The sequence below is a fragment of the Acomys minous genome (genome assembly GCF_964271855.1).
Source record: "Acomys minous genome assembly, chromosome: 5".
Taxonomy (NCBI): domain Eukaryota; kingdom Metazoa; phylum Chordata; class Mammalia; order Rodentia; family Muridae; genus Acomys; species Acomys minous.
The window spans coordinates 24,868,580-24,883,881 of NC_140494.1; the positions used below are offsets into that span (position 1 = coordinate 24,868,580).

The following is a 15,302-nucleotide window of genomic DNA, read 5'->3' on the forward strand; positions in this document are numbered from 1 at the left end:
CATATCTAACTATTTTACCTTATTATCTACAGAATCATATCTATCTGTTATAGCTAGGATGTATATTATTGCGATAAAAATAGATTACTAATTGACTTTACCATGATTTGATAAACTAACAATTAACTTGTATTACTTGATTATCCTAAACAGCCTGCAATAGCACTTTCAAAGTGTTGGAGGTAAACCTTGTATCCTACTTGAGTTGTATGGGAACAATACCTCATATTAGAGAGAGAGAGAGAGAGAGAGAGAGAGAGAGAGAGAGAGAGAGAGAGAGAGTATAATATGTGTGAAGAATAATCTTAAATTTGAATTCTATACCAATGTATCAAATTTAAACTTATTTTGCATCAATGGACAAAATTCTATACCAATGATTTAAAAATAATCTTATTTGTTAGTAACATTAAGGCCTTAAGTTGAGGAGGAGAGTCAATAATCTACTTGTTGTCCTATCATCCATTTATATTTCTATATTCTCCCTTCTTTCTTTTCAACCCCTTTCTCCATACCTGAAAAAGAAAGATAAAGGAAAAGAGAAACATTCCTGAGTCCAAACATGTCTTTCTGTGTCTGGGTTACCTCACTCAGGATGATCTTTACTAGTTCCATCCATTTGCCTGCTAGTTTCAAGATTCCCTTGTCTTAAATAGCTAAGTAGTATTCCATTATGCAATTGCATCACAGTTTCTTTATCCATTATTCAGTTGAGGGACATCTAGGTTATTTCCAGATTCTGGCTATGATGAATAAAGCTGCTATGAATATAGTTTAGGAAATAGCTTTATTATATGGCAGAGCATCTTTTGGGTATATGCTCAGAATTGGTGTGGCTGGGTCTTGAAATAGAACTGTTCCCAAGTTTCTGAGAAGGTTCCAGATTGATTTCTAAAGTGGTTGTACAAGTTTGGCTCCCAACAGCAATGGAGGAATATTTCTCTTTTTCCACATCCTCTCCAGCATGTGCTGTCACTTGAATTTTTGATCTTAGCCGTTCTGATAGGTGTGAAATGGAATCTCAGAGTGTGTTTTAATTTACATTTCCCTGATGAATAGGGATGTTGAGCATTTCTTTAAGTGTTTCTCAGCCATTCAGTATTCCCATGTTGAGAATTTTCTGTTTAGTTTTGTACCACATTTTTCAATTGGATTAGTTTGTTTGGTAGTGTTTAATTTCTTGAGTTCTTTATATATTTTTAGCCTTTAGTCACATGTAGGCTTAGTAAAGATCTTTTCCCATTCTGTAGGCTGCCACTTTGTGCTGTTGACAGTGTCTTTTGCCTTCCAGAAGATTTTCAGCTTCATGAGGTCCCAGTTACTAATTGTTGAACTTAGATCCTGAGCGATTGGTGTTCTGTTCAGGAAGTTGTCTCCTGAGCCCAAATCTCTTCCCTACTTTTTCATCTAACAGTGTCTGGTTTTACGTTGAAGTCTTTAATACACTTGGACTTTAGTTTTGTATAGGATGATAAATAAGGGTCTATTTTTATTTTTCTACAAGTAGACATACAGTTAGACCTGCACCATTTGTTGAAGAGGCTATCTTTTTTCTATTGTATGGTTTTGGCTTCTTTGTCAAAAATCAAGTGTCCATAGGTGTGTGGGTTTGTTTCTGAGTCTTCAATTCAATTCTATTGATCCACCTGTCTGTTTCTATGCCAATGCTATGCCATTTTTTTTATTACTGTTCCTCTATAGTACAGTTTGAGATCTGGGATGGAGATGTCTTCAGATCTTTTATTGTATAGGATTGTTTTAGCTATTTGGGTGTTTTTTATTTTTTCAAATGAAGTTGAGAATTGTTCTTTCAAGGTCTGTAAAGAATTGTATTGGCATTTTAATCAGAATTGCATTGAATCTGTAGATTGCTTTTGGTAAGATGGACATTTTTACTATGTTGATCCTCCCAATCCATGAACATGAGAGATCTTTCCACCTTCTGATATCTTCTTTATTTCTTTGGAGTCTTGAAGTTTTTTTCATACAGATCTTTGACTTGCTTGCTTAGAGTTACATCAAGATACTTTATTTTTTCTTCTGTGTGTGTGCCTATTGTGAAGGGTGTTGTTTCCCTAATTGCTTTCTCAGACTGTTTATCTTTTGTATAAAGGATGGCTACTGAGTTTTTTAAAATTGCTTTTGTATCCAGCCCCTCTGCAGAGGGTGTTTATCAACTGCAGGAGTTCCTTGATAGAATGTTTTTGGGTCACTTATGTATATTATCATATCATCTATACATAGTGATACTTTGACTTCTTCCTTTCCAATTTGTCTTTCCTTGATTTCCCTTAGTTATCTTATTGCTAGGACTTCAAGTACTATATTGAAGACATATGAAGCGTGTGTACAGCCTTGTCTTGTCCCTAATTTCATTGGAATTTATTTAAGTTTCTTTCCATTTAGTTTGATGTTGGCTATAGACTTGCTGTATATTGCCTTTACTATGTTTAGGTATGTGCCTTGTATCCCCAATCTCTCTAAGACTTTTAACATGAATGGATGTTGGACTTTGTCAAACACTTTTTTGGCATCTAGGCGTTTTTCTCTTGCAGATTATTTTTATGGTGGATTACACTGATGGATTTCAGTATATTGAACTACCTCTGCATTTCTGAGATGAAGCCTACTTGGTCATGATGGGTGATATTTTTGATGTGTTCTTGGATTCTATTTGCAAGTATTTTATTGAGTATTCTTGCATGAACGTTCATAAGGAAAACTGGTCTGGAATTCTTTCTTTGTTGGGTCTTTATGTAGTTTAGTTATCATGGTGACTGTGGACTCAAAGAATGAGTTTGGTAATGTTCCTTCGGCTTCTATTTTTTGGAATAGTTTGAAGAGAATTGGTATTAGTTCTTCTTTGAAGATCTGGGAGAATTCTGCATTGAATCCATTTGGCCCTGGGTTCTTTTTTTGTTGGGACACTTTTGATTATTGTCTGAATTTCCTTAGGAGATATAGGACTATTTAATTTGTTTACCTGATTTTTATTCAATTTTGGTAATTGCCAGCTTTCAAGAAAATTGTCCACTTTATTTAGATTTTCAAATTTTGTGGCATATTGGCTTCTGAAGTAAGACCTGACAATTCTTTGGATTTCCTCAGTGTCTGTCATTATCTCTCCTTTTTAATTTATGATTTTGTTTGCTTGAGTACTCTCCATCTGACTTTTAGTTAGTTTGGCTAAGGGTTTGTCTATCTTGTTGGTTTTCTCAAAGAACCAGTTCTTGGCTTTATTAATTATTTGAATTACTTTCTTTGTTTCTAATTTATTGACTTCATTTATTTCACTATTAATTTGTGGGGATCAATATGTGACTTAAACTTTAGTAATATATCTTTTATGAATATGGATGTTCTTGATGTTGGGGTATTGATGTTCAGAATTGATACTGCATCTTGGTATATTTTTCCTTTGACAAATACGAAGGGTCCTTCCCCATCTCTTTTGATTAGTTTTGGTTGAAAGTCTATTTTGTTAGACACCAGAATGACTACTCCAGATTATTTCTTGGGTCCATTTTCTTGGAATACCTTTTACCAGACCTTTACTCTGAGGTAATGACTATCTTTATTGCTGAGATGTATTTCTTGTATGCAGAAGAATGATTCATCCTGTTTTTATATCCATTCTGTTAGCTTGTGTCTTTTTATTTGGGAGTTGAGGCCATTCATGTTGAGAAATATTAATGAGCAGTGGTTGTTAGTTCCTATTAATTTGATGTTGGTAGAGGTAGAGTGCATGTATGTGCTTCCTTTCTTTTGGTTTTGAGGATGTGTGGTTATTTATTTCTTGAGTTTCCTGGCTGTAGTTTGTCTCTTTGGTTGGAGTTTTCCTTCCAGTATTTTCTGTAAGGTTCTGTGGGTACTGTTTAAAGTTGATTTTGTCATGGAATATCTTGCTTTCTCCACATGGTGATTGAAAGTTTTGCTTGGTTTAATAGTCTGGGTTGGCATCTGTGGTCTCTTAGTGTCTGCGTGACTTCCGTCCAGGCCCTTCTGGCTTTCATAGTCTCTGTTGAGAAGTCGGGTGTGATTCTGCTAGGTTTGCATTTATATGTGAGTTGGCCTTTTCCTCTTTTAATATTATCTTAATATTTTCCTTTGTTCTGTACATTTAGTGTTTTGATTATATGTGGCAGGAGGATTTTCTATTCTGTTCCAATCTATTTGGAGTTCTCTAGGCTTCTTGTATGCTTATGGACATTTCTTGCTTTAGGTTGGGGAAATTTTCTATGCTTTTGTTGAAAATATTTTCTGGGCCATTTAACTTGGATTCTTTTCCTTCTTCTATTTCCAGTATTCTTAGGTTTGGTCTTTTTATAGTGCCCTAGGTTTCTTGGATATTTTGTGTTAGAAAATTTTCAGCTTCAACATTTTCTTTGACTGATGTATCAGTTACTTCAACCACATCTTCTACACTTGAGATTCTCTTTCCCATCTCTTGTATTCTGTTGGTGTTGTGTCTGCAGTTTCTGTTCTCTTCTCTAGGTTTTCCAACTCTAGGATTTTTAAAGATTGTGTTTTCTTGTTGCTTTTAATTCATTTTAAAGGTCTTGAATTGTTTTATTCATTTCTTTCTCCCATTTGATTGTATTTTCCTCTAATTATTTAAGTGGTTTATTCAATTCCTCCATCTGATTGAATGTATTTTTCTATATTTCTTTGAGAGATTTATTTTCCTCCTTCAAGGCTTCTATCATTTTTATCACCTCAGATTGAAAATCTTCTTATTGTTCTTTGGGGGTGTTAATATCCCTAGGGCTTGCTGTGGTAGGACCACTGGTTTCTGGTGCTGTAAGATGGCTCTGAGTTTTGTTGCTTGTGTTATTGCATTGGCCTCTAGACATTTTATATTTTCTGATATTGTCAGGCCTGGAGGTTCTTCCAATAGGGTCATGTCTATGTACCACATGGGCCAGGCTGGTTGTGAGCAGGTGAAAAGAGCTCCAAGCCAAAGGCTATTTGCTAGGGCTCCCCAGAAGCCTCCTCATAATGGCGAACAATTGGTGTTAGATAGAGCATGCTCCCAGCTCAGGTCTGCTTGGTTCACTGTCTGTGTCCCAGTTGGGTCAGGCAGGAAAGGAGCAGACTGAGAGAGCTCCAAGGTGAAAGCTGCTTGTGTGCCCCTCAGGCGTCCTTGGTACAGTGGACAATGTGGGTTGTGGCCAGTGCTGGACTCACCTTTGCTGGTTCTCTCTCTATGACCCAGATGGACCATGCTGGTAAGCAGTAGGTGGAGAGAGATCCAAGCCCAAAGCTTCTCAGGTGTTCTACTGTCTTTTCCAGGATGGCAGCTAATGTGGGTTGTGGCCCTTACCCAACTTAGCTCTGTTTGTCAGATCTCTGTGTCCCAGGTGGGCCAGGATGGTAAGCAGTGGGTGGAGCTCTCTCCAAGCCCAAAGCTGCTCAGGTGTACCAAGGGCGGCCTCTGCTTTCTATTCCCATGCTCAGCTATGGCACTTTTAATACTTGGCAGTGTTATGTTGTCCACACAAGGTAAATTTTATTTTGTTTTGTTTTGTTTTATAGCACTTAAAGGTTCTGAAAAGAGATCTTCTATCAGGTAGGATTTGTAAATTTATAAAAGAATGTCAATTGATAATAGAGTGGGATGAAAGGAAGCTTCATGATGCTGTACTTTGTCCCTGATTCTGTACTGTATGTTAATACATGTTCTTTATTATAGTTTTTACAACAGCTATGCAAAAGGACCCATGCTATTATAACTCATTTACCTTAATAATTAAGCAACCATCATTTAGAGTTTGATTAATTGTCCTATCAAGTCAGAATCCAGCCCATGATATAAATGTCAGACTATCTACTTCTATAGTGAAGTATCTTGTTTCTCTTCATAGACTGAGAAGCCCTTCAAGAGCTCAGGGGCAAGAAATATATATATAAAGTCGATTAAGAAAATTAATTACCCCTGCTTTCCCCCTACTCCCCTCCCCTATGTCATATATGCTTTGGCATTTCAGAAGAAACACAGCTATAATCCAAGAATGTATCTTAATATTTTAAAAATACTGTTAAAATATATTTTAGGGACGATCTTACTTAAATGTGACTATGAAGTCATGTGCAGTACACAGCAAAATGGAAGAAGTGTGTGGGAGGAATGTTTTACTAAAAGTGCATAGTGACTGCATGCGCAGTGTTTTCTGGGTTTCATGAGATGTCTGATAAAGATAACACAACACTATAGACCTGCAATATTGAAAAGTTCTATAGAAGGGCAAGTGCACATCAGAGGTTCAAGAGAATTTTGACTAATATGTTGCTTTTGTTTGCTTAATATTGGGAATGGACAAAATTTCCTTTGAAAGTTGTTAAAAAATCACTCAAGACACTGAGGAAAGTTTCTGTGGAAACTTGAAATGTGCAACATTTACTTAATCTCATTTTATAGAGAGTGGATTGGAGTCTCTCATGTACCCAGGGTAGATGTCCGCTCTATGGCACTTCTTTTCCAACTCACTGCTGCACTTCTTGTGCACATGTATGGTCAAGGTTTACAATTGGCTGGCAAAGAAGCTCATGAACCTAACAGTTGGTAGCATGCTTTCATGAGGTCAATGGCCTTGTCATGTCCACCAGACACTGTTTGCTGCACTCATTCCTGTCTTCTGGCTCTTACAGTCTTTCTGTGCCCTCTTGTTCCTTATTCCCTGAGCCTTTGGAGTAGGGATTATGAAAAAGATGCCTCCTTTAGCCTGAGCATTTCACAGACTCATATTCTCTGTAGTTTGACCATGTTTGAGTCTCTATGCCAACCACTGTCCTCTGTAAAAAGAGATGTTTTTCATGGGATCTCAGAACTTCACTATTCTCTGGATCCAGAGACTCATATCTACAAGGCAGTATAATATAATTTGCTCTTAGCAAAATAATAGTGGTAGATTCTTCTCTAGGGCCTATGGGCTTCCCAGCCACAGGTCATTTGCTGGATTTACACATACATTTTCTCCTGTGAGGAGGGTCTTAAATGCAATCAGAAGGGAATTGTTTATCTATAGCATTTGTAGCATTATTGTATGCACAGCCATATCTTGCTTGGCTGTTAATCATTGTAGCCCATAGGGTTCATGGATAGGTAAGACTTTTAATTACGTTTCTTACCTAGCTGCCTACATAGGAGGATCTTCTAGTACTATGAAAGCTAGTCAGTAAGAAGGAAGCTTCCTAGTCAATACCAGCTTGATTCTCTCATGTTCTATGACCACAGCATGTAGTGTCTTCAGCAACATCTCTGGGATACCTATGACCAACGCCACTGGGAGGATCATTATACTTTACATAGTATTAACTCCATTAAAAAGTCTCGGAGAGAGAGAGAGAGAGAGAGAGAGAGAGAGAGAGGAGAGAGACAGAGAGACACAGAGAGAGAGAGACAGAGAGAGAGACAGACAGAGAGAGACAGAGGAGAGAGAGAGAGAGAGGAGAGAGAGAGACAGAGAGACAGAGAGAGAGACAGAGAGACAGAGAGACAGAGAGAGAGACAGACAGAGAGAGACAGAGGAGAGAGAGAGAGAGAGGAGAGAGAGAGACAGAGAGACAGAGAGAGAGACAGAGAGACAGAGAGACAGAGAGAGACAGAGAGACAGAGAGAGACAGAGGAGAGAGAGAGAGGGGAGAGAGAGAGAGAGAGAGAGAGAGAGAGAGAGAGAGAGAGAGAGGAGAGAGAGAGAGAGAGAGAGAGAGAGAGAGAGAGAGAGAGGAGAGAGAGAGTTTTATAAGAGTGTGTACTGTTCTTTAAAAGGACGAGAGCTCTATTGTTTGCACCCATGTGAGAGTTCACAGATGCCTGTAACCCCAGCTATAGAGGATCTAGCACTCCCTTTTGGCCTCTGCTGGCACCTGTACTCATGTGCACATGCTAACACCAAGATACACTTACCTCATACACATAACTAAAACTAATACAAACAAATCTTTAATATATGAATATATATATGAATACACACTTAATAAGCTAAAGAGTAAGTTTCTAGTTGGGTTTTTTAAAAACATACTTAGTGTTAGTTATTCCTTTTCCATCCTGTCCTATGCTCATCCCCCTCCCTACTTAAACCTCAGGCTCCAGCTATGCCCTCTCTCCACTTATAGCGTCTGTGTTCTAACACTATAACTTATAATGTTTCAACTACTATGTGAAAATCATTTCCATTAACAACTGTAAACATATTCTTTGACTTTACAAATTTATCTTTCAACATTTTAAAATGTCTCAGGGGAATCCCTCTGCTATTTTTCAGACAAAGAGATGAAGAAATATTTTTTAAAATTCCCTCCAAGGTTTCTCTGTCTCTGCCTCTCTCTTTCTCTATGTCTCTGTCTACAGGTGGGTATGCACATGTTTGTGTAGGCGCTGGTAGAGGCCAGAGGACCCCTGTAGAGCTGGAATTTCAATGATTGTGAGGCATGACATGAGTGCTGAGAACAAAATGTGGGTTCTTCAAAAGAACAGCAAGTGCTCTTAACAACTGGACCATGTCTCTAGCCCTCCAATAGGTTCTTTTTAATACACATTTTCCATGATGAAGAAAGAAGATAATACATTTTCATAATAAAGCATGGTCTTTGATTCAGGATTAAGTGAGGGAGAGAGAAGGCATCATTGTAATGCCTTTTATGCTCTAAGATTTGTTTCACTTCTATGAACCACTGATAGGAATTTTAGTTCATTTCCTCCAAGGTATGCCATATTTAAATGCAAAGTATTTCCAGGGGGTCTAAAATATTGGCATGGTACGAAGCCATAAGTAATGCACCATTGAGCCGTTTTTAGGTCAGGATAGGTGGAGGCAGAAATGGTTAATTAAAGAGGGCTTAAACACTTAAGCCAACTTATAATAATAATAAAAATGTAATTCACTGTGCAGACAGCTGATATTTCATTACATTTAAATGAATTGTACTCATATGTCTTGTACTTTTTTTGCTCTAAAGGCCTACCAAGAAAGCTGGTGCTGGAACCACCCCACCTGTGGCAAATGTGGTTTGTAATGTCGATCCTGGGGTAAAGTTCTCCTTGATGAAAATAATTTTCTTACTTAGAACTTTTAATAATCTTTACTCTTTTCATTTAATTAATTTTTAGATAATTTCATTTTAACCATATTTATTCCCCTCCTCCAATTCATCCCAAGTCTGCCCACACTTCTCTACCTAATCGTGTGTTTTTAATCTTAAAAATTACATTTATTTATTAGTTGACTGATTGATTGTGATGTGTACTCTTATGTGGAGGACAGAGGTAACTTGCTAGACCCAGCTCTTTTCTCCCATCATGTAGGTCTTAGGTATCAAATGTAGGTCCATGAGTCAAACCCTGATCCTCATACTTGACAGCAGGTGCTTTTACCTGCCCAGCTGTCCTCATCCTTACACCTCTTTTCTTTAAACCCATAGAGTCAAGTTTGTATTTTCCATACACTATGTTGTTTTCCTTACAAAAAAACCATGTTCACCTACATGGCATCAATTCCAGATATTCTCTTTAGGCTTAGAGTAACATAGTTGGGTTCCCTTCTCCATCCAGGCATCCTAATATGAAAGTGATGACCTTACAGCAGAAATGTTTGAAGATGACAGGGCTTATTATTGTAAGTTAACATATAAGACCTTCCACGCACTGTGGTGCATACCTTTAAGTCCAGAACTGGGGAGGCAGAGGCAGGCAGATCTCTGGCTAAGAGGATCCGCAGAGCAAGTTCCAGGATAGCCAGGACTACACACAGTCTGTGCACTTGTGTCTGCATACAGTCTGCATACAGTCTGTGTGTGCATACAGTCTGTGTACTTGTGTGTGCATACAACAGTCTGTGTACTTGTGTGTGCATACAACAGTCTGTGTACTTGTGTGTGCATACAAGAGTCTGTGTACTTGTGTGTGCATACAGTCTATGCACTTGTGTGTGCATACAATAGTCTGTGTACTTGTGTGTGCATATAACAGTCTGTGTACTTGTGTCTGCATACAACAGTCTGTGTACTTGTGTCTGCATACAACAGTCTGTGTACTTGTGTGTGCATACAGTCTGTGCACTTGTGTGTGCATACAACAGTCTGTGCACTTGTGTGTGCATACAACAGTCTGTGCACTTGTGTCTGCATACAACAGTCTGTGCACTTGTGTCTGCATATAGCAGTCTGTGCACTTGTGTGTGCGTACAGTCTGTGTACTTGTGTCTGCATACAGTCTGTGTACTTCTGAGTGCGTACAGTCTGTGTACTTGTGTGTGCATACAGTCTGTGCACTTGTGTGTGTGTACAGTCTGTGTACTTGTGTGTGCATACAACAGTCTGTGTACTTGTGTGCATACAGTCTGTGCACTTGTGTGTGCATACAGTCTGTGTACTTGTGTCTGCATACAACAGTCTGTGTACTTTTGTGTGCATACAGTCTGTGTACTTGTGTGTGCATGCAGTCTGTGTACTTGTGTCTGCATACAACAATCTGTGTACTTGTGTCTGCATACAGTCTGTGTACTTGTGTGTGCATACAGTCTTTGTACTTGTGTCTGAGTACAGTCTGTGTACTTGTGTGTGCATACAGTCTGTGTACTTGTGTGTGTGTACAGTCTGTATACTTGTGTCTGCATACAACAGTCTGTGTACTTGTTTGTTCCCTTGTTTGTTTGCTTGCTTGTTTGTTTCCTTGTATGTTTGCTTGCTTGCTTGCTTGCTTGTTTGCTTCCTTGCTTGCTTGTTTGTTTCCTTGCTTGCTTGCTTGCTTGTTTGCTTGCTTGCTTGCTTGTTTGTTTCCTTCTTTGTTTCCTCACTTGCTTGTTTGTTTTTTTGCTTGCTTGCTTGCTTAGCTGTGGATGGGACTTTATGCCCACCTTCACTTTCCATGCTGGGATTTTTCCTCTGGCTTGAGGCTGTTCAGTCTTATGCATGCGGTCTTAAGACTGTATATATCCACATGTGAAACATCTCTGATATGTATGGAAAATGCTTTCCTTGTACTTATTCACCACTTGTTGTTCTTACAATCTTTCTGCCACTTCTTTCACAAAGATCTCTGAGCCTTGAGGGGGGAGGCAGGAATCAGAAGCCCCAGTTAGGTCTTAGGATTCTGCCGTCTTGTATTCTCTGGATCTTGACCAGGTCTCTGCATTAATTATCATCTAAAGCAAAAAGCTTTCCCAATATGTGTGCAATGTCTATGTGTGCAATGCTAAGTCATTAGCAGTTGGTTTTGTACTCATTTAGCAGAGAAATAGTAGGTTCTCCAAATTACAAATTTGGGTTCTTGGCTAAATATTGGTACCAGATAGGGGTTTTAACCAGTGAGGTGTGCTTAAATCCAATCATCTAATGATTGGTTACTTCTATGATTTTCATGTCACTATTGTACCAATGGGTGTATCTTGTCAGGTTGGTCAGGTTGTATCTTATAGAGTTCACAGCTGGGTAAGACTGGTGATTATCCTTTCTTCTGGTAATCTGCACCATGGAAGCTAGGAATGAGGCATCCAAGTGAGAACCATCTGCTGTCTTTGTCTTCTATCACTCAAGTATCTGGTGTCTTCATCAATACAGCCTTAACCCTCAAGTTCTGGAGGGAAACCATGAGCATTGGCTATATTTTCCAGTGTTTGGGGTCCGTGGCATGTCACTGGCCAACAACTCAAAAAGAAGTAACCTATTCCTGGCACTGAGTTTTGCATTTGTTATCCTGTGGTGTTTAGGAGGGCATTGTTGCCTTATTGTAGGATAACTCCATTTAAATTATTTTACATAATATGTAAGTTTATATTTTAGGAGGTTTCTACAGTAGTAGGTTTTCATATGACTTTCTCAAAATGTTAGACACACACACACCATGATTCCTTGCCATTATTCATTCACATCTGTTAATGTTATTTTTATAAATTTACATTTCACTGTTTGCCTGGCTATCACACAAATAATTCAGACTCTTAGATTATTTGTTAAACAAGTTTCATTACACAAAAAAATCAGTAGTAATTACTCCATTCTTAACCCCTTAAACTAATCTGGCTTCCTCTCAGTGCAAATCCCAAGGATACTTGCACTTTGTGGCCTTCCTGATCTGGCTCCCCTTTCCTGGTCTCTCCTGGACCTGTGCCCACCACTGCATCCCCTACTTCCTCCTCCAATTCCTCCTCCCCTGGCTGGCAGGAAATCCAACCCTGTTCTCTTCTCTGAACAGTGATCAGCTAGAAGCTGCTTTATGGGCATATCAGGGGACAATTGGGGAGCAGTGTTTGCACAACATTGAGACAGATGATTCTCAGAACAAGGATTGAAACCAGATATGGGGCAGGTTCAGAAATCAGCATTTGAGTTACACAACGACTTTATGTCTATATATCCCCCCTTTTAGGCTCTTTCTCTTATAATAACAAACTATATGTAATAATAACAATGTTGAAAATTATTAGGTAAGATTTACATTTGTATATTTGGCACCCTTGTCAATTTCTATCATCCTAAAAAATTATTTTTACCTGTAAGACTCTATCTAGTCTTCAACCCCATCAGAGACTTAAGAAGGGGTAAGTATTATCTAAATATGTAGGAAGTGCAAGCAAACAGCTTAAAAAAGTATAAAAATGATAGAGCTATTTGGCTTCCTGGACAGTCCCCACAAATTTCTCCATAATGTTGGTGCATCATCTTCAGCCTTCTGGCCCAGAATATTTGACAGAATTATATGTGAAGCAGAAATTATAAAGGACTTGCCTACCTTGTCCTTGAAAAGATTGGCAGTAGACTTCCTGCAACAGTTTGTCCGGGTTGGACAGTATTTTGTCTGTAATCAACTCAATGTATGCCCAGTGTTGGCTGTGATGGAGTGCATTTGTGGTGTGTGTGTGTGTGTGTGTGTGTGTGTGTGTGTGTGTGTTCTAGTATCTTCTGTAGGGCTGGGTTTGTATTTGTTGTGGAATATCTTGTTTTATCCCTCTATGGTAAATAAAAGTTTTGTTGGGTATAGTAGTTGGAGAAGACATATGTGGTCTGTTAGTGTCTGTAAGATATATGCACAGTCCTGTCTGGCTTTTTAAAGTCTCTGTTGAGAAATCAGCTGTAGGTCTGCCTTTGTATGTGATTTTGCCATTTTTCCTCACAGCTTTTAATATTCTTTTTTTCTGTACATTTAGTGTTTTGAATATTATGTGGCAGGAGGATTTTCTTATGTGGTCCAATCTATTTGGTGTTTTGTAAGCTTCTTATGTTTATAGGAATCTCTTTCTTTAGGTTGAAGAAATTTTCTTCTGTGATTTTATTGAAAATATTTTCTGGGTCTTGGAGCTGAGAGTTTTTTCCTTCTTCTATGCCTATCAATCTTATGTTTTGTCTTTTTATAATGTCCCAGATTTCTTGGATGTTTTGTGCCAGGAACTTTTTAGAATTAATGTTTTCTTTGACTGATGTACTGATTTCTTCAATTGCATCTTCTACACCTGAGATTCTCTCTTCCATCTCTTATATTCTGTTGGTGATGCTTGGGCCTATAGTTCCTGGTTTCTTCTATAGTTATCCAATCTCCAGCATTTCCTCAGATTGTGCTTTCTTTATTGCTTCTACTTCAATTTTCAGGTCTTGAACAGTTTTTATCTATTCCCTTCTTCTGTTTCACTCTATTCCTTCATCTGTCTGAACGTATTTTCCTATAGTTCTTTGAGAAATTTATTTTCCTCCTTTAAGGCTTCTACCATTTCTACTACCTCAGATTTAAGATCATCTTCTTGCATTTCAGGTTAAAAAATCATGTGCATTTCTTTTGTGATTAACAGAGGCCAGAACATTAACGTGAATGAACAGAAGCTGCCACTGCAAACCCAAGCCCATAGTTGTGATGACTTCTGAAAGCATGAAGTTGGAAAATGGAAACAGCTGAAAGAGAAAAGACAAAACTATATAATTATAAAGTATCTACTTTAAACAGGTCTCAAGGAACCTGATTAGGGTCTAAGAGACTATCTGTGATGAAGGAAATATTTAAGGAACTCTTTCAATATTGGTGCTGCCCTAGTGGCAGAAATGAATTCTGGACTTTGTTGGAATAATGGCTGTGGGCATACTGTATGATCCTTGTGCTCACTTAGTTCCTCAGCCTTAGTTTTATAAAAAATAAGAAATAAACCCATGTATACCATGAAGTGCTTATATAGATAAAATAAAAAATAAGTAAAAACTCAAACTACTTTGTGCAACTTTCATTGATAGTTAATTAAAATTAATTCTACAGACTATGTTGAGTGGATACCTACTTCAAAAGTATTTTCTATGAATGATTTGTTCATTAGGTCACATCCGGTTGGTTTTCTCAGTGTATAACAGAGTGTTGATAATTCAAGGCTGGGAACCTGGAGACTCAGTTTTATCAAAAATTTCCTAAAGTTTGTGGATTCAAAATGCTTGCATGATTTAAAACATTTTAAACTAACAAATGAGTTTAAGGTAGAACTACAGAGCTTTTCACTGTGGGAGCAATGGGTTGTTTTTGAATTATTTCACTAAATACAACCTAGGTGCTTTTGTTTTGTGAAAAGGAGACTTTTTCTTTATATATTACATGTAAATGATACACCCTTACTACATATATTCTCTTGTTATACTCTGAGTATGTCTTTTATTTCATACAGTGCATTGTTGAAGAGAAAGGAGAAAGTTCTAGCTTTTTTTTTTCATTATATTTTTGAGGCAGGGTCTCACTATGTAGCCCTGCAAGGGCTGGAACTTGCTATGTAGACCAGAATGGCCTTGAACCCATGAAGACTCATCTGTATCTTCCACTGGGTGCTGGAATCAAAGGGGCATACTATCATGACCGACTGAGATCTTCAGCTCTTGTTTCAAAATTGTAGTGCTGTGGACTAGATGATGGTGATCTTACATGTATAGAATTTCTTATTCCCAAACAGTTGTGGATAGTCTCTTGCTTGACTAGCAGGCACAAAGCCTCAGATTTGACACTCTCCTGACATGTGCCTGAGTCCCACACCCATAGTCCCAGCACTTAGAGATAAAGGCAGGAGAATCAAGTTGGAGGCTAAGGGAAGGAAAGACCTGCTTTCAGAAACAGAGTGGAATGGAGAGAGAGAGAGAGAGAGAGAGAGAGAGAGAGAGAGACAGAGAGAGACAGAGAGAGACAGAGAGAGACAGAGAGAGACAGAGAGATACATCTGCCAGATGATGAGGGTGCCCATGATACTGACAATCCAAGAAGTCCTGAGCAGGTGTTGTTTCTGAATGCCTAGAGATGAAAGGTGGAGGACCAGATCTGGAGGACCTCACAGCTTCAGATGGAAGGGGGA

At 38.3% G+C, this 15,302-nt stretch overlaps 1 protein-coding gene across 4 annotated transcripts in view; it reads left to right on the plus strand.

Annotated features, from left to right (window-relative positions):
- Positions 1 to 14,179, plus strand: part of LOC311597711 (uncharacterized protein) — a 34,532-nt gene extending 20,353 nt beyond the window's left edge. For 2 of the 4 annotated variants that reach the window (XR_014779327.1, XM_084782012.1), the window contains 3 exons: positions 5,536 to 5,569; positions 8,959 to 9,007; positions 13,779 to 14,179. Coding sequence is in view for 3 of the 4 variants with exons in the window: in XM_084782012.1 (XP_084638138.1) it covers positions 5,536 to 5,569; positions 8,959 to 9,007; positions 13,779 to 13,793 (98 nt within the window). In the remaining variant the exon portion in view is untranslated. Of the gene's footprint in view, positions 1 to 5,535; positions 5,570 to 8,958; positions 9,029 to 13,778 lie in introns of all 4 variants that reach the window. The other 2 variants (XM_084782011.1, XM_084782013.1) reach the window with 2 other exon arrangements.
- The last annotated feature ends 1,123 nt before the right edge of the window (positions 14,180 to 15,302 follow it).